This window comes from Rosa rugosa, chromosome 5 (assembly GCF_958449725.1).
Source record: "Rosa rugosa chromosome 5, drRosRugo1.1, whole genome shotgun sequence".
Classification (NCBI taxonomy): Eukaryota; Viridiplantae; Streptophyta; class Magnoliopsida; order Rosales; family Rosaceae; genus Rosa; species Rosa rugosa.
In genome coordinates, this window is record NC_084824.1 from 51863483 (window position 1) to 51876973 (window position 13491).

The following is a 13491-nucleotide window of genomic DNA, read 5'->3' on the forward strand; positions in this document are numbered from 1 at the left end:
ACTTTCAACCTCGATATACATTAGGGGGATCCGGTGGCCAGTCGGGCCCTAAACCGCGTGAAGAGTTGTAATTATATGAACACACACTAGCAACAATCATTTCTCACTACGAAGGAGTGAACCAGAATTTCATGGTAAAGAAATTCCTAAAATCTCCCACGTAACCGGAAATCAAGACTCTAGACGAACTTCGAAAAACTGTTTAAATTAGTACAAGGTTTTGTTCAAAAACCTATAAAACTCACGATAAAGTTAAACAACAATTTTCACCAAAACTTGCCTTTTCCGGCACAAAGCACATGTCCGACAAAACACATTTCAAAGTCGGTATGGGTTTAAACACGTAAATAGTAATCGCCTTTCAAAGCACTTTCGCTTTTGGCTCCTTTTTCGAAACCTCTTTTGGGAAACACCTTTAAAACCCGCTCGTGAACCGTTTTCAAAATCCTTTTTTCCAAAAACTTTCTCAAACGTTTTTCGAAACTCGGTCTTAAAAACCGAAGTCAAACCTTTTCAAATGTTAGGTAGAAATTCTAACAACTTTTCAAGTCAAAGGTTCCGACTTCCGAAATACGTTCTTGAACAACCATTTCCCAAGTCAACTTTTTACCAGGACTTGGAAATTTTCACGAGCCGACAGAAACTTTTTCGGGTATCAGAGGTTTTTAAATCGTTGATATCGAAGACTCGGAAGAATTGCTCTGATACCACTTTCTAAGCTCGAGAATAATTTCAGAATTGTACATAAAGTGAAAACCTCAATTTGAGGGTTGGATGATAAAGTACACGTCACGACGAGTTCGTGAAAATTTTCGGAGAATTTTCCGGATACCCGAGCTAATTTTTAAGTATTTTGGAAATTTTGGGATTAAGGAAATTGTTTAAAGAAATAGAAATTATGTGGTTTGATCTGGACCATCCACCGCTTCCACCTCTTGATCCTAGCCCTTGATTACAATTCAGGTTGAGATATTTATAATCCTGGATCAGATCAAGGATGGGGATTAGTTCAGAAAACACGAGAGAGAGAGAGCTGAGCTCTCTGACCCGAAGCTGCAGCGCGACCCGAGGGAGAAACCCGGCCAGACCGCCATCCTCCGGCCACGACGAAGCGCCGGACCACCCGCAGGAGCTTCGTCTCCACGTCGCCTATCTCCCTACCTCCTTAGATCGTCCATGCACTGATCGGAAACGGAGCAGCAACGATAGGAAGCTTTGAGCTTCTCCGGCGATGTTCTTCAGTGTTGGCGACTTTTCCGGCATTTCAGCTCTGGGTTCCGGCTTCGAGTGCAGCTCTAGGCGAGATACTGTGAAGCTTTATAGGATATTAACATCAAGATCATCAGTTCTTCAATAGTCCAGTGCAGCAAGGAGTTTCAACAAACAGAGTTGGTTTTCGAAGGTAAATCGAGGCTCTGCACTTTTGGCACGTTTGGCTTGTTGGTTGAACTGTGGTTTTGCTTAGTTCAATCGAGTTGTGTAGTTTTGGTGGCTTGAAGTTATGTTTGAATTATTAAATTAGAGTGAACAGGTGGATCTGTTGGTGCTATTGAAATGTTTGTGTTGATGAGGTTGTGTAGTTTGGTGATTTAAGATTGTTCTGGTTTTGCAAGTTATTGCCTTGTTGGTGTTGCTAGGGCAGATTATTTGGAAATGGTGGTGAAATAATTGGAATAAGATTGGTTGGGTGTCCATAGTAATTTCGATTACTATGTGACGAAATTGTTAAAGGATACTCGAATTTATTTGTTCATGAAGTTGGGAATTTGTTATAACATTGGTTTGCATAAGTATTTTGTAAAAATGTTAGTGAGTAAAGAAAAGAAATGGTGTATATATATATATATTGGGTGGCCTTGATAAAATTTAGGTGCACCTAATATATATGGTCGATATCGTGATTTAAGTAAACTGTTCGGTAATTTGGGTTAATTATCGAACCTATTACAATTGGTCAAACAATGGTCAAAGTTGGTCAAACCTTGGTCAACTCCTGGTCAAACCAGGAAAAGTTGGTTTGGACGATTTATTAATCGTCGAGATCTTATATAATTGTTCAATGGATTATTGATGGTCGAAATGTCGGAATCTAGGACTCCAGTTACCCGAGGAACGGAAGGTTCGCGACTCTCGGAGTACGTGAGAGAAAGCATCAGAATCCAGGTAGGGATTCAGGACTCTCCTCGGTTGGTGATTTTCTTTTATATTTTATTAATGTGATGCATGATAAGTGGTATGGGTTGGTTATGTAAAATGCAATGCATACTAACCAATCTGTGAGAAAATGTGTGATGGCTTGAGGGCGAAGGGTGGCTCTGACTTCCTTGGGTTCGATCCCCTTAACCTCCGGAGGGTTAGTTACGCCGGTCGTCCGGGTATTCCGATTGTAATGACGGGCTCGGTACGTGTGCGTAGCTAGGTAGCGGACGCTCTCGCTACGCTTACCTGGTGATAAAGTAAATTGAGGTAAGGTCGTGTAGTGGGTCTGTGGGACCGGCCATCTGGTAAGATTCAGCGCGCATATTCAATTTAGTATCATGCATCGATTTTCGAGTCAGAAAACATTTTTATAAAGTTTGTCGTTCTTTTAAATATTTGGTTTAAATATGTTTTCATACTGGGCAGCCCAAATATTTGCTTATTGGTTTTAAATCTAGTTGAGGTAGAGTTCCTGTAGAGCAGCGAGGACGAAAGCTCACCCCTACAACAGTATGGATGCAGGTACTGTGCACTGGTGACGGGACAATGGCGGACGGAGCTGGGTGTGCAGAACAAGTTCGGTAAACCGCCTTCTGGGCTTTATTTTGCTTTCTATTTCTCGAACTTTGTGTTCCGGAATTCTTGGGTCAAACGTGGTTAAATTCCTAGTCCTTAAATCCTGTGCCTCCTGAGTGAGCATTCATTTCAAGTTCTAGACGAATGAAATAAACTTTAGCAACTCAAGGATTTTCACCTCAAAAATATTCGTAGCTTCCGCTGTGTTTATACGAAAAGTTTTCAAACAAAATGCCTAGCGGTTCTCTAGAATGTAAATCGAGCGTTCGGTTTATGTTTTAGAGGCTCGCGGCACTGTGACGTACTTAAGCTGGTGAGGTGCAGCTTGGGGCGTTACAGTCAGGGCATCCAAGCCCAGTGTATTCTGTAAGATTACTAAAGAAAGGACACCACCGCCAGCTAGGAAGGAAAGTTCGCCAACTAGGCGACCAAGTGTCCGGCGCAGATTGTTTCGTGAAGAGCCTGAAGCCAAACCCTCAATTTTTGAGAGACTGGGGGGCAAGGACAAGACTGCAGAATCCTTGCGGTGGAAGCCTAAGAAAGTTCAGAGTATGGTGGCCGCGACCCCAAAAGAGATTCCAACAGCGAAACAGAAGCCGGATCCACCAAGGCAAGTCGCCGTGATGCAGGAACACAAACAAGATGAAAAGCTCATCCCTCAAGAAGAGTTGTTGGTGGCTATGGTGGCAAGGCAGTTCAACACTGAAATCTCAGTCGATGAACCCAAGCTCAACCTTGAAGAAGACATCGACGAGACAGAAGTGGTTGACACCTCCTGCAACATGGTTTATGTGCTTTCCGCGAAATACTCTCTTCCAGTCGCCGCGCAGGAGTGTGTAGAAGTTGCGGAGAGTAGCAAACAGCCTCTGCAGATTACCTCATTAGCAACAACACCTGTGGAAGAGGCGGTGTTCCTTGAGACTGAAGATACTGGTAGCAAGGGTTTATTCATGAGCTTCACGAGACCAACTCTCGCTATGGTGCAGCACATGAGACCTTTATATATTACAGCGGAGATTGATGGCACTAAAGTCAGCAAAATCATGGTCGATACCGGGGCAGCTGTCAATGTCATCACTACAAGAACCATGCAGCTGTTAGGAATCAAGAAAGAAAAGATCCAGTCCACCTTTCTCACACTCAAAAACTTCGCAGGGACTGTAACGAAGACTCTAGGATTACTTTTCCTGCGTATCAAGGTCGGACCTGCGGAGGGAGTGATAGGAGCATAATTATGCGATAATAATGTTGTTAATTCCCATATTTACTTTGTTAGTTTATCTTATTTTCTGGTTAATTTAGTTGTTTTTATGTTTATTAGGTTTTCCGAAGTAAGGAAAGAAATAAGAGCAAAAGGAAGGAGATATGTGCAATTGATGGAGAATTGTGGACTCTTGATGAATCAAGGAAGCTTAAGGCAATATGAAGGAAAAGATATTCAGCAATTAATTCTCTTGGCTGCTCCTATTGGATAGAAGGATGTCAATGAATCCTAAATCAATCAAAACATTAATCAAGGAGTTAGAGTCCCAAAAGAAAAGAAGGAAAGAGTTACAAACTGAATAAAAATCTCTCATTGGACATTCAAGAAAAGGGGATCTCACATACGAAACAGCATAGACGCACAAGAGCTTGAGAAGAAGAAGAACTACAACCTTGCCAGAAACGATCGATCGCTGCACGCCAGAGATTGATCGCTGATCCGTATTTTCCAATTTTCAGATTATTGTTGTCTTCTTCCTCTATGAACTCCTTTGTGTTCTTGATTTCCATTATGTGTAACTAAATTTCCAGTAGTTAGGGGGTAGTTGAAGCCCCTAGACATGATCCATAACATGCTTTGACATTCAATTTGTTTTCTAATTAACAAAGTTGAGGTTTTGTTTACCGATTTCTCATTGATGAATTCTATGTTTGTGTGCTTTGGAGGCCTACTTAGTATGCATTCTAGGGTTCTAATACTCTAATACTTTGATTGTTTGATGCCTGGATCAATAGTTGGATTCCTCAAATTATCTAGAGAAGTTATTGGTAGTTTTCACTAGCAAGTAAACAAAATCCTAGGTTTAGCAAGGCTCTAAGTTATTTGCGATGCCTAGTTATCTGCATGTTTAATCTAATAAGCGTACCTTTAGGTTGCATTGCTTGGGAATAGTCTAGGTGTAGAGCACTTCCTGCCTAGCGTACAAAGTAAGAAAGGGTAATAGGTTGTGTTCAAGCGTACCGAGCCAATCTGAGCATCTTCAACTAAGTTAATTGGTAGTAAATTGGACAAAGTGTGTTGTGTGTGATTTTTGGGGGTGGATACTTCCTTCCTAGCTAGTTTCATTATCTTGATATCAACCAACTTTAAATCTACTTCAATTTCGTTTTTCTTTCTGTTATCTGTTTTTCTGTATTTTATTTCCATAGCAAATCAACTCCGAAATTTACCAAATTTTGTGTGCTGGACACCTTGTTTTCATATTTTTCTGGGTTGTTTTGGTTAGATTCGTAGTTTGTCTTTTGACTGCTGTTCAGTAGGAACTGCAGTCACGTTTTTGTGACTTTTGTTGAAGCACTTAGTTTAACTTAATCCTCTGCGGGAGACCCTTATTTATCTATACTACGATTGACATATTTGCAGGAGAATAAGGAAAACCAATAGCTTTTAATTTAGCTATCAGGGAGTTTATGCTTTCTTTGTGACAGATTGCTATGCAGCCTACAGCGCCATTCTGGGCCGGGACTGGATTCACCGGAGCTATTGTGTTCCATCTACCCTCCACCAGGAATTGATTATGTGGAACAAGGTTACCGACAAGGCAGAGGTGATTAAGGCTAATCCTCGCCCATTCCCTGTTTCTGCGAATTACGTAGATGCTAGGTACTACTTGGAGCCCATTACTCCATTGCAGGTCAATGGCATCGACAAAAAGGGCCGTCCCATAGGGGTGACGGCCTTTGAATTGGCACAGTGGGGGCTCACGCTCGCGAAGGAGGACCTGGAAAGGCCTGGCCATGCTGTGCCCAATAGTTTGAATAATTTATGGATCACGACCTTCCAGAGGAAGGAATAGAGGCCTTCCATTCTTTGTACGAAAGACTATCCTCGTACTTGGTCGATAAAGAGGCCTATGATAGAGTCACAACCTTAGAATTTGTCAATGAAGAGTTCTCTGGCCAAGAAGAGGAGATTCAGCGTTCTCCAGCGGCATTGGACGACACACCTCCGAAGGTTAGGGACCCCACTGAAAAGGTCAATCTAGGAACCACTGATGAGCCCATAAAAGTGGCTATCAGCACTTATTTAGAGCCTAGCGCAAAGCAGAGGCTTATTGACTTATTGCTGGAATACAAGGACTGCTTCGCGGAAAACTACGAAGACATGCCAGGCCTATCACCAGACTTGGTATGCCACCAGCTGCCAACGCTGCCTGATAAGAGGCCTGTGAAGCAAAAGCCACGAAAAATGAACTCGGAGACCTAAGTTCTGGTCAAAGAAGAAGTCGAAAAGATGCACAAGTCAGGCATTATCAGGGTGGCCAAGTACAATAAGTGGCTATCCAATATAGTGCCTGTTCGCAAGAAAAATGGCAAAATGAGGGTCTGCGTGGATTACAGAGACCTTAATATGGCTACCCCTAAAGACGTCTACCCCATGCCGGTCGCAGATATGTTGGTAGTCGCAGTAGCGGGACATGAATTGTTGTCCTTCATGGACGGAACTGCAGGGTATCACCAGATTCCGGTCCGGAGGAAGATAGACACAAGACCGCGTTCCGTTGCCCAGGGTTCGCAGGAGTTTTTGAGTATGTGGTCATGCCCTTTGGACTGAAGAATGCTGGAGCGACCTATCAACGAGCCATGAACCTGATCTTCCACGACATACTTGGGAAGATTTTGGAGGTTTATATTGATGACGTGGTCGTGAAGTCTAAAAAGCCAGGGGACCACATTGCGGATCTCAGAAAGGTTTTCGAGCGCATGCGACTACACAAGCTCAAGATGAACCCCACCAAGTGCGTTTTTGGAGTTCAGGCAGGTGACTTTCTGGGGTTTATAGTCCATCAAGAGGTATTGAGGTCCCTGAGGATAAGGCAAATGCGGTTATCAACGCGTCGATCCCCCGTGAAAGAAGAAAGAGTTACAACGGTTGCTGGGAAAAATCAACTTTTTGCGGCGATTCATCTCTAACTCTGCCGGCAAAATCCAGCCTTTTTCCCCACTGCTGAAGTTGCAAGGGCAGAACATGTTTGTATGGGAACCTAAACATCAAGAGGCTTTCGACAAGATCAATGCCTATTTAACGAGCCCGCCAGTGCTTGTTCCTCCCAGAGCTGGATTTCCATTAAAGTTGTATATTTCGGCAGCTGAGGCTTCCATTGGAAGCCTACTCGCTCAGGACGATGAAGAGGGCATAGAATATGCCATTTTCTACCTCAGTAGGACACTCACAGATTGCGAAACGAGGTACATTCCAATGGAAAAGCTGTGTCTTACATTATACTTCTCCGCATGCAAGTTGCGGCATTACATGCTATCCTTTACTACTTGCATCATCGCTCAAACTGATCTGGTCAAATATATGCTGTCGCGCCCTATCTTGAGAGGTCGCATTGGCAAGTGGGTGCTCGCTTTGTCAGAATTCTCCCTACAATATGTTCTACAAAAAGCAGTAAAGGGGCAAGCCATCGCAGATTTTCTGGCACATCACCCTATGCTAGACATCCCAGTGGTGAGAGATTTAGAAGTTGCGGCTGAAACAATAGCTCGACCAGATTTGGCGTGCATTCCAGAGTACGCCGCGTTGTATCAAGCCACAGTCTCACTCCAACCATGGGTGTTATATTTTGACGGCTCAAGAACTGATACATTGGCAGGGGTAGGGGTTGTGTTGGAGAACCCGACCGGGGATCGTTTCTCCTATTCTTTCCAGATAGAATTTCGGTGCACCAATAACTGGGAGGAGTATAAGGCCCTCATCATTGGCCTATAGGTGTTACTGGAGTTAGGAGTCAGAGACATCCAAGTCCGCGGAGACTCTTTGCTCGTGATCAATCAGCTTCGCGAGAAGTTCAGGTGCACAAGCTACCTGCTTGCACCATACTTGGATCGTGCTCTGGAGCTTTTGGTCCAATTTGATGACGTGGACCTAGAACATATTCCGCGCGAGCGCAACTTTGCTGCCAATGAACTCGCTCAGCTGGCCACAGACATTGGTATTATTAGCCCAGTATTTTGAAGGATTGCATCGCGTTGGTTAATCAGGAGACATGGGTATTATTAGCCCAGTATTTTGAAGGATTGCATCGCGTTCGCGAAGGGGTGCCAAGATTTCCAGGCACATGGACCAGTCCAGCACATCCCCAACATACCCATGCAGCCTATTATTAAGCTTTGGCCTGCGCGAGGCTGGGCATTGGACTTGATTGGAATGATTCATCCTCATTCTTCACTCCAGCACAAGTTCATCATTGTCGTTACTGACTTCTTCACTAAGTGGGTAGAAGCTGAGCCTTTGAAGGAGGCCTTTGGTGCAACCATTTGACAATTCATCTTTCATAATATTATCTACAGGTTTGGCATCCCAGAGGTGTTGGTGTCGGACAGGGGGGCAGCATTCATGGGTGGTGACGTAAAGAAACTCGTCCCTGACTTGGGCATCCATTTCATTCATAGCACTCCCTATTATGCTCAATCCAATGGCCAAGCGGAAGCTAGTAACAAGATCGTCATTACTTTACTGAAGAAGATGCTTGTCGAAAACCCTCGCTAGTGGCATGAAACACTGTATGAGACACTTTGGGCCTATCGCACTTCCAAACGTAACCCCACTACCACAACACCCTATGCTCTGATGTTTGGCCATGATGCAGTTCTACCTTTGGAGCATGAAGATCTTAGCGAGAAGTGATTGGAAGCTTTCGACAGTCTAGTGGTGGAAAAGAAGTGCATCGCTCGCGCCTATGATAAGAGGACACGCGGATGCAGTTACAAAGAGGGTGAGCTCGTTTGGAAGGCGGTGCTTCCGTTTGGTGAGAAGTTGACCGGCCGCGGTAAAGGGACTCAGCGCTGGGAAGGACCCTTTGTGATTCATAGAATTCTGGAGCGAGGGGCTTTTCACCTTAAGGATTTGGACGACGAACTCCACCGCAACCCAACCAATGGCAGGTTCTTGAAGAAATATTACCCCAGTGTTTGGGAATTTGAAGATCCACCCGATCCACCTGTTTCTGGGACTGGGGGCAAACATAGTCTTTCTTTGTTCGCATCCTCCCTTCCATTTAGGCCTACTCTGTGGCCTCAGTCTCATGTATTTGCTTCACCTCGTAAGACTAGGGGGGGCAACACTCTATGCATTTAGGCTTGATATTTGCGGCCTTTAAATGTTCTGCATTAAGGCTTGATATTTGCGGCTTTTAGATGTATTGTATTTTTCAAGTTTTTTTTTCTTCAATTCTTTTGACAACAAGTATTAAGAGTATGTGTAGCAAGGCCTATACCAGAGGCCTTATTATATAATAGAAGTTTTGAATTGGCAAAAGAAATATATTAGTATTCATAAAGTGGCTTTGCAGCCAAAAGAAATATAAGTACATTCACGAAAGTTACATTTGCATACTACAAAGCCAAAAGTGGCTGAAAATCAAGGATTTCAGATCTTTTAAGAGTTTCTGGATCTTCTGGTTTTTCTGTCAGGAGGGGGTTAGTGAGATGATCTCTCTTACTCTTCCTCTCTTCACCCTCCTTGAACCTGGGCTGCAGGTGCTATCATCTGTACTGCAAGGAGAGGGAAGGAAATAATTGTCCCAACCTTTCATGTCGTCCATCCTCCGGGCAGAAAGCGGCCATCAGAGGAGAGCGCAGCCCAGTTGCTTCATCTACCTCCGGGACAAAACAGAAGTTTGGTCCACTAAGTCCAGGAGGTAGGGCACCGAAGAAGAGCGTACGGCGTTGGGTAGCCTCCCAGCTTTCTTTGGTTTGCTCCTCGCGAGGGAACCTAAGGAGAGGGACTCCTCAGGATGTGGTATCCCGCGTTAGGAGCGCCGCGTGTTCTTCAGCCTAACTGAAACCGGTGAATCCCATCCAGACTTTTTGAGGCCAAAGACACGCGGCTGGACCTGAGATTAGGCCATAAAGCCTACCCAGGAATTGAGATTAAGCCATAAAGCCTAAGATCTCGAGGCTAAGACCGAGATTGTGAGGAGAAGGTTTCAGAAATAGAAGGAAGAGAAGGAGGGCTTGCAAGGTTATTTATGGGTAAGCCATGGTTGCGTGTATTTTCACTTCCCCAAGTACATATATTTATAGGGCTAGCCTCAGTGGCCTCAGCCCTTTGGTGGACAGTTGAGGTTGATTCAACGCCATCAATAAAGTCATCAAGAGAATTCAATGCTATGATCTCGGAAATGAAGGAAAATTGAAGACGCGTGGGTAACAGGACGGTCTTCAAGGGGGTAACCGCTCCATTTTGAAATTATCCTTTTGAAACTGTTTTAATGTGCAGTTAAGGCAAAGTTGATCGAACACTTTGTTGCCTATGAAAATAAAGGAGAAATTTGGGCCAGCAAAGTGGGCTAAATAAATAGATAATACTTTTAATGTTAATATTGTTCATATTACAAAATAATGGGCCTAACATTAGAGGCCTAAAGTCCTCGGCCCGCACAAGTTAGATGGAGGAAATGTTCATCCAGGCGAAAGCTAGCGTCAGCGGCGGCTTGTTCGGCTTGTTGGACTGTCTCATGAGCCTGGGCCAAGTTTTGAGATAGCGTCTCAGAAGCAGCTAAGGGTTACTCCAGTTGGGATTCCTCATGGGCAAGTCTGGCCATCACCGCGGTTAATTCGGCCTGAAGATCTTGACTATGAGACCGAAGGTGATTCCCCGCAAGCCTCAGGTCTCTGATAGGGTGGCCCGCTCACCCAGGAAGTCGCGCGAAGAGTTGGCCAAGGGCCTGATAATGTGTTTGGGTCTGCCTGGCCTGCGCGGTCGCGGTTGCTTTCGCATTGAGCCAGTTGGGGAGATCCTTTAGCAGCTCGTCTATATCAAGGAACTGGGCTTCACTGATGGCGTGCTCTCGGCGAAGTACCCTCTGGTACTCGAAAGCTCTCATGGGCGCGCCGGGCGTCAGGATGTCAGGGCCCAGGAGAAGGCGGAGGCCCTCTCTAGCATCATCTACAACTCCAGGAGTGGTCACTTCGAGTACGCGAGCCAACTGCTCTAGTCTAGTAGGAGGTGCTGGCGGTGGGACAGCGGTATCAACCAGGGCCTCGAGAGGCTCTGCGACAGGAACTGCCTCCGGCACAGGCTCAGGGTTCACTTCTTCCTCGGCTTGGGGGGCAGGTTCGTTGTCAGCCGCATTAACAACTTCTGGTTCTGGGTTCGCGACGGCTATTTCCTCCCTGCCGGTCACCACCTCCTCGGTGTGCGCGAGGCTCTGATCCTAGGAGAAAATGTTGAAGTGTCAGGAAAAAGTCGTAATAAAAAGGATTAGAGCAAGAGCTGCTTTGAGAAGAAATACCTCTTCAGCATCCGGCTCGTGGGGGGTGCCTAAAGTACTATAAGTTAACAACAGGGGAAGTGAAGTATTTGTCGTCGCCTGTTCCTGAGCAACCCCGACAGCGTCTGGAATTGAGTCAGTCGCTGTTTGCGCCAAGGCATCCATCGCGGTTGGTTCATCGCGAGGAGTGTAAGGAGTTGGCATTCTTTCTTCAGCCTCAGGCAAGCTGTCATCTAGAATCTGTATTGGCACCAGAGCCAATTGCGAATCACTCACGGCATTGATTGGAGGTGGAGGGTTGGCCGAGTCGGGTGGTGCTTGGACTTGTGAAGAGTTGGCTCCTTCACCAGCGGCGGACGTTCCTTCCCCACTTCGCCTTAAGGGGTCTGTAGACCTGTGACGAACCTGCAAGCGAGGCGCGTTATTGGTTTGGACATAAAGATCAAACGAAGGTCACATCACTTATTTTAAGTATGTATTACCAGTCGGTCAGTGAGTGGTTCATCTTCTGCCCAGGGGTCGGACCGACTGCGCTTGCGGGCCAGAGCAGCAGTAATCTATCAAGGTGGAGGGAGTCAAGATTAAATTTTGAAAGAAAGCATCAAGATAATGAAATCTATAAAGGACTCCTTACCGTCTGTGGGTCCTCATCATCAGAAGAGTCTTCCACCTCAGGCTCTACCGCTATAGCCTTTTGTTTTGCGGCCTGACCGGTGGCCAGAGGAGTATCAACCACTTGACTGCCGGAAGGCGGCAAATCTCTCCGCTGGGATAAAATGTGAGTTAGAAAGATAAAAGAGAACATGCTGGAAACAAAAGGAAAAGAGTAGAGAACATGCTAAGGAAAATACCTCTTGAGAAGGCACGCGGATTATGATTCCAGCTTGAGCATGACGCGGGGCTCACGCGGGTCGAGGAGCCAGTGCAGGTCCCGAAGGTTGCGCGTTATCCTCAGGGGAAGCGAGCGAGCAGTTCCACATCAGTTTCATAAGGATACCTCAAGTCTTGAAAGAGGGTCGCGAAGAGCTCATCATCCCGCTACTTCCAGCAATTAATAGAAACTTCTGACCACCACTGGTCATATTCCTCAGCGGCTCCATTGACAGGATTGATTTCATTGGCCCAACTGGGGAGGTCGACCAGTGCGAGCATGCTTTGGGTTGGCGGAGGTCCAGTTGGAGGGCCAATTCTGCGACAGGAGGTGTTGTAATTCCAAGCATCATAAAGGGGGAATGGCACTAACTGGGCTAGCCCGAGTTGGCGAGTGAAGTAATTGGGCGCGTAGAGTTCATAGTTGATGTCATCAGCAGCAAGCCTAATGTCGGAGCAAGAGATCGCGAGGCGGAAGGCCAAGTGCGCGATCGCTGTAGTTAAGGCCCCCAGGAAGGAACCCATGTTCAAGAGGGGGCAGGAATCTTCTACCAAGTACCGTGTCTAGATATGACATCTCATCCAGGACGTACAAGTATGAGAAACATTCAGAGTAAGGTGGGGATGTGTACCTTGCCTCGCGGCAGAGCCATTGACTGAGAAGCTCGTCTGTCGGTGGAAGCGATGGAATGTCCTGCCGACGGAAATGTGGGAAGTAAATTTGAATCCAGAAGTCGAGGATCCAAAAGGGGCCAGAAATGCCAGTCTCGAAAGGGTGCATCGTGGCCTGGTACAGAGTACGGTAGAGCGCGCCTAGTACAGGTTGACCGAAGCCTACGCGGCGGCCGTTGTAGAGGGTCGTGGCTAGGAAAGTCCAGGGACCAATAGGCTTGTTAGAAGAAGTGCAGAAAATGAATTTGTAGAGCCAGTACTCCAGAAAAGCAATGCCACCAGTCGCGTTGTGCTCCTTGAGAAGGTGGGCCAACCACCATGGGTAGGAGCCGTGGCCAATTTGAACCATTGTCGAAGGGAACGTGACGGAGTCAAATTGGCCATGCACATAAGGCTCGCCGTCGATAGGTAGCCCAGCGATGGTGAGAATATCCAGTAACGTAATGCTCATCTGGTCAAACCGGAAATCGAAAGTGTTGCTGGCTGTGTTCCAGAAGCAGAGAATGGCGGCCAACGGTGAACGATTGCCACCGCGAGGAAGGTGGAAGCACAGATCAATGGTGTGGGTAATACCTGCGGCGTTCCAGCGAGCCAGATCCCTTGCCCGAACTTCGCGATACCAGGCGATCTCAGTCGCGCCGATCGTGGGCCAAAACCCTATCTTGGCTATAGACTGATGCGCGCCCCAACA

At 46.1% G+C, this 13491-nt stretch overlaps 1 protein-coding gene across 1 annotated transcript; it reads left to right on the forward strand.

Annotated features, from left to right (window-relative positions):
- The first annotated feature begins 7006 nt into the window (after window positions 1-7006).
- On the forward strand, window positions 7007-8533 carry LOC133711862 (uncharacterized). Its single transcript, XM_062137945.1, has 2 exons — window positions 7007-7227; window positions 8335-8533. The coding sequence occupies exons 1-2, from the start codon at window positions 7007-7009 to the stop codon at window positions 8531-8533; spliced, it is 420 nt and encodes a 139-aa protein (XP_061993929.1).
- The last annotated feature ends 4958 nt before the right edge of the window (window positions 8534-13491 follow it).

Excerpts from the sequence above, each read along its gene's own strand:
- LOC133711862 (XM_062137945.1), top strand. The coding sequence starts at position 7,007 with ATGTTTGTATGGGAACCTAAACATCAAGAGGCTTTCGACAAGATCAAT. Across the intron at positions 7,228-8,334 it reads CTCACAGATTGCGAAACGAG|GTTTGGCATCCCAGAGGTGT; the intron begins GTACATTCCAAT and ends TATTATCTACAG.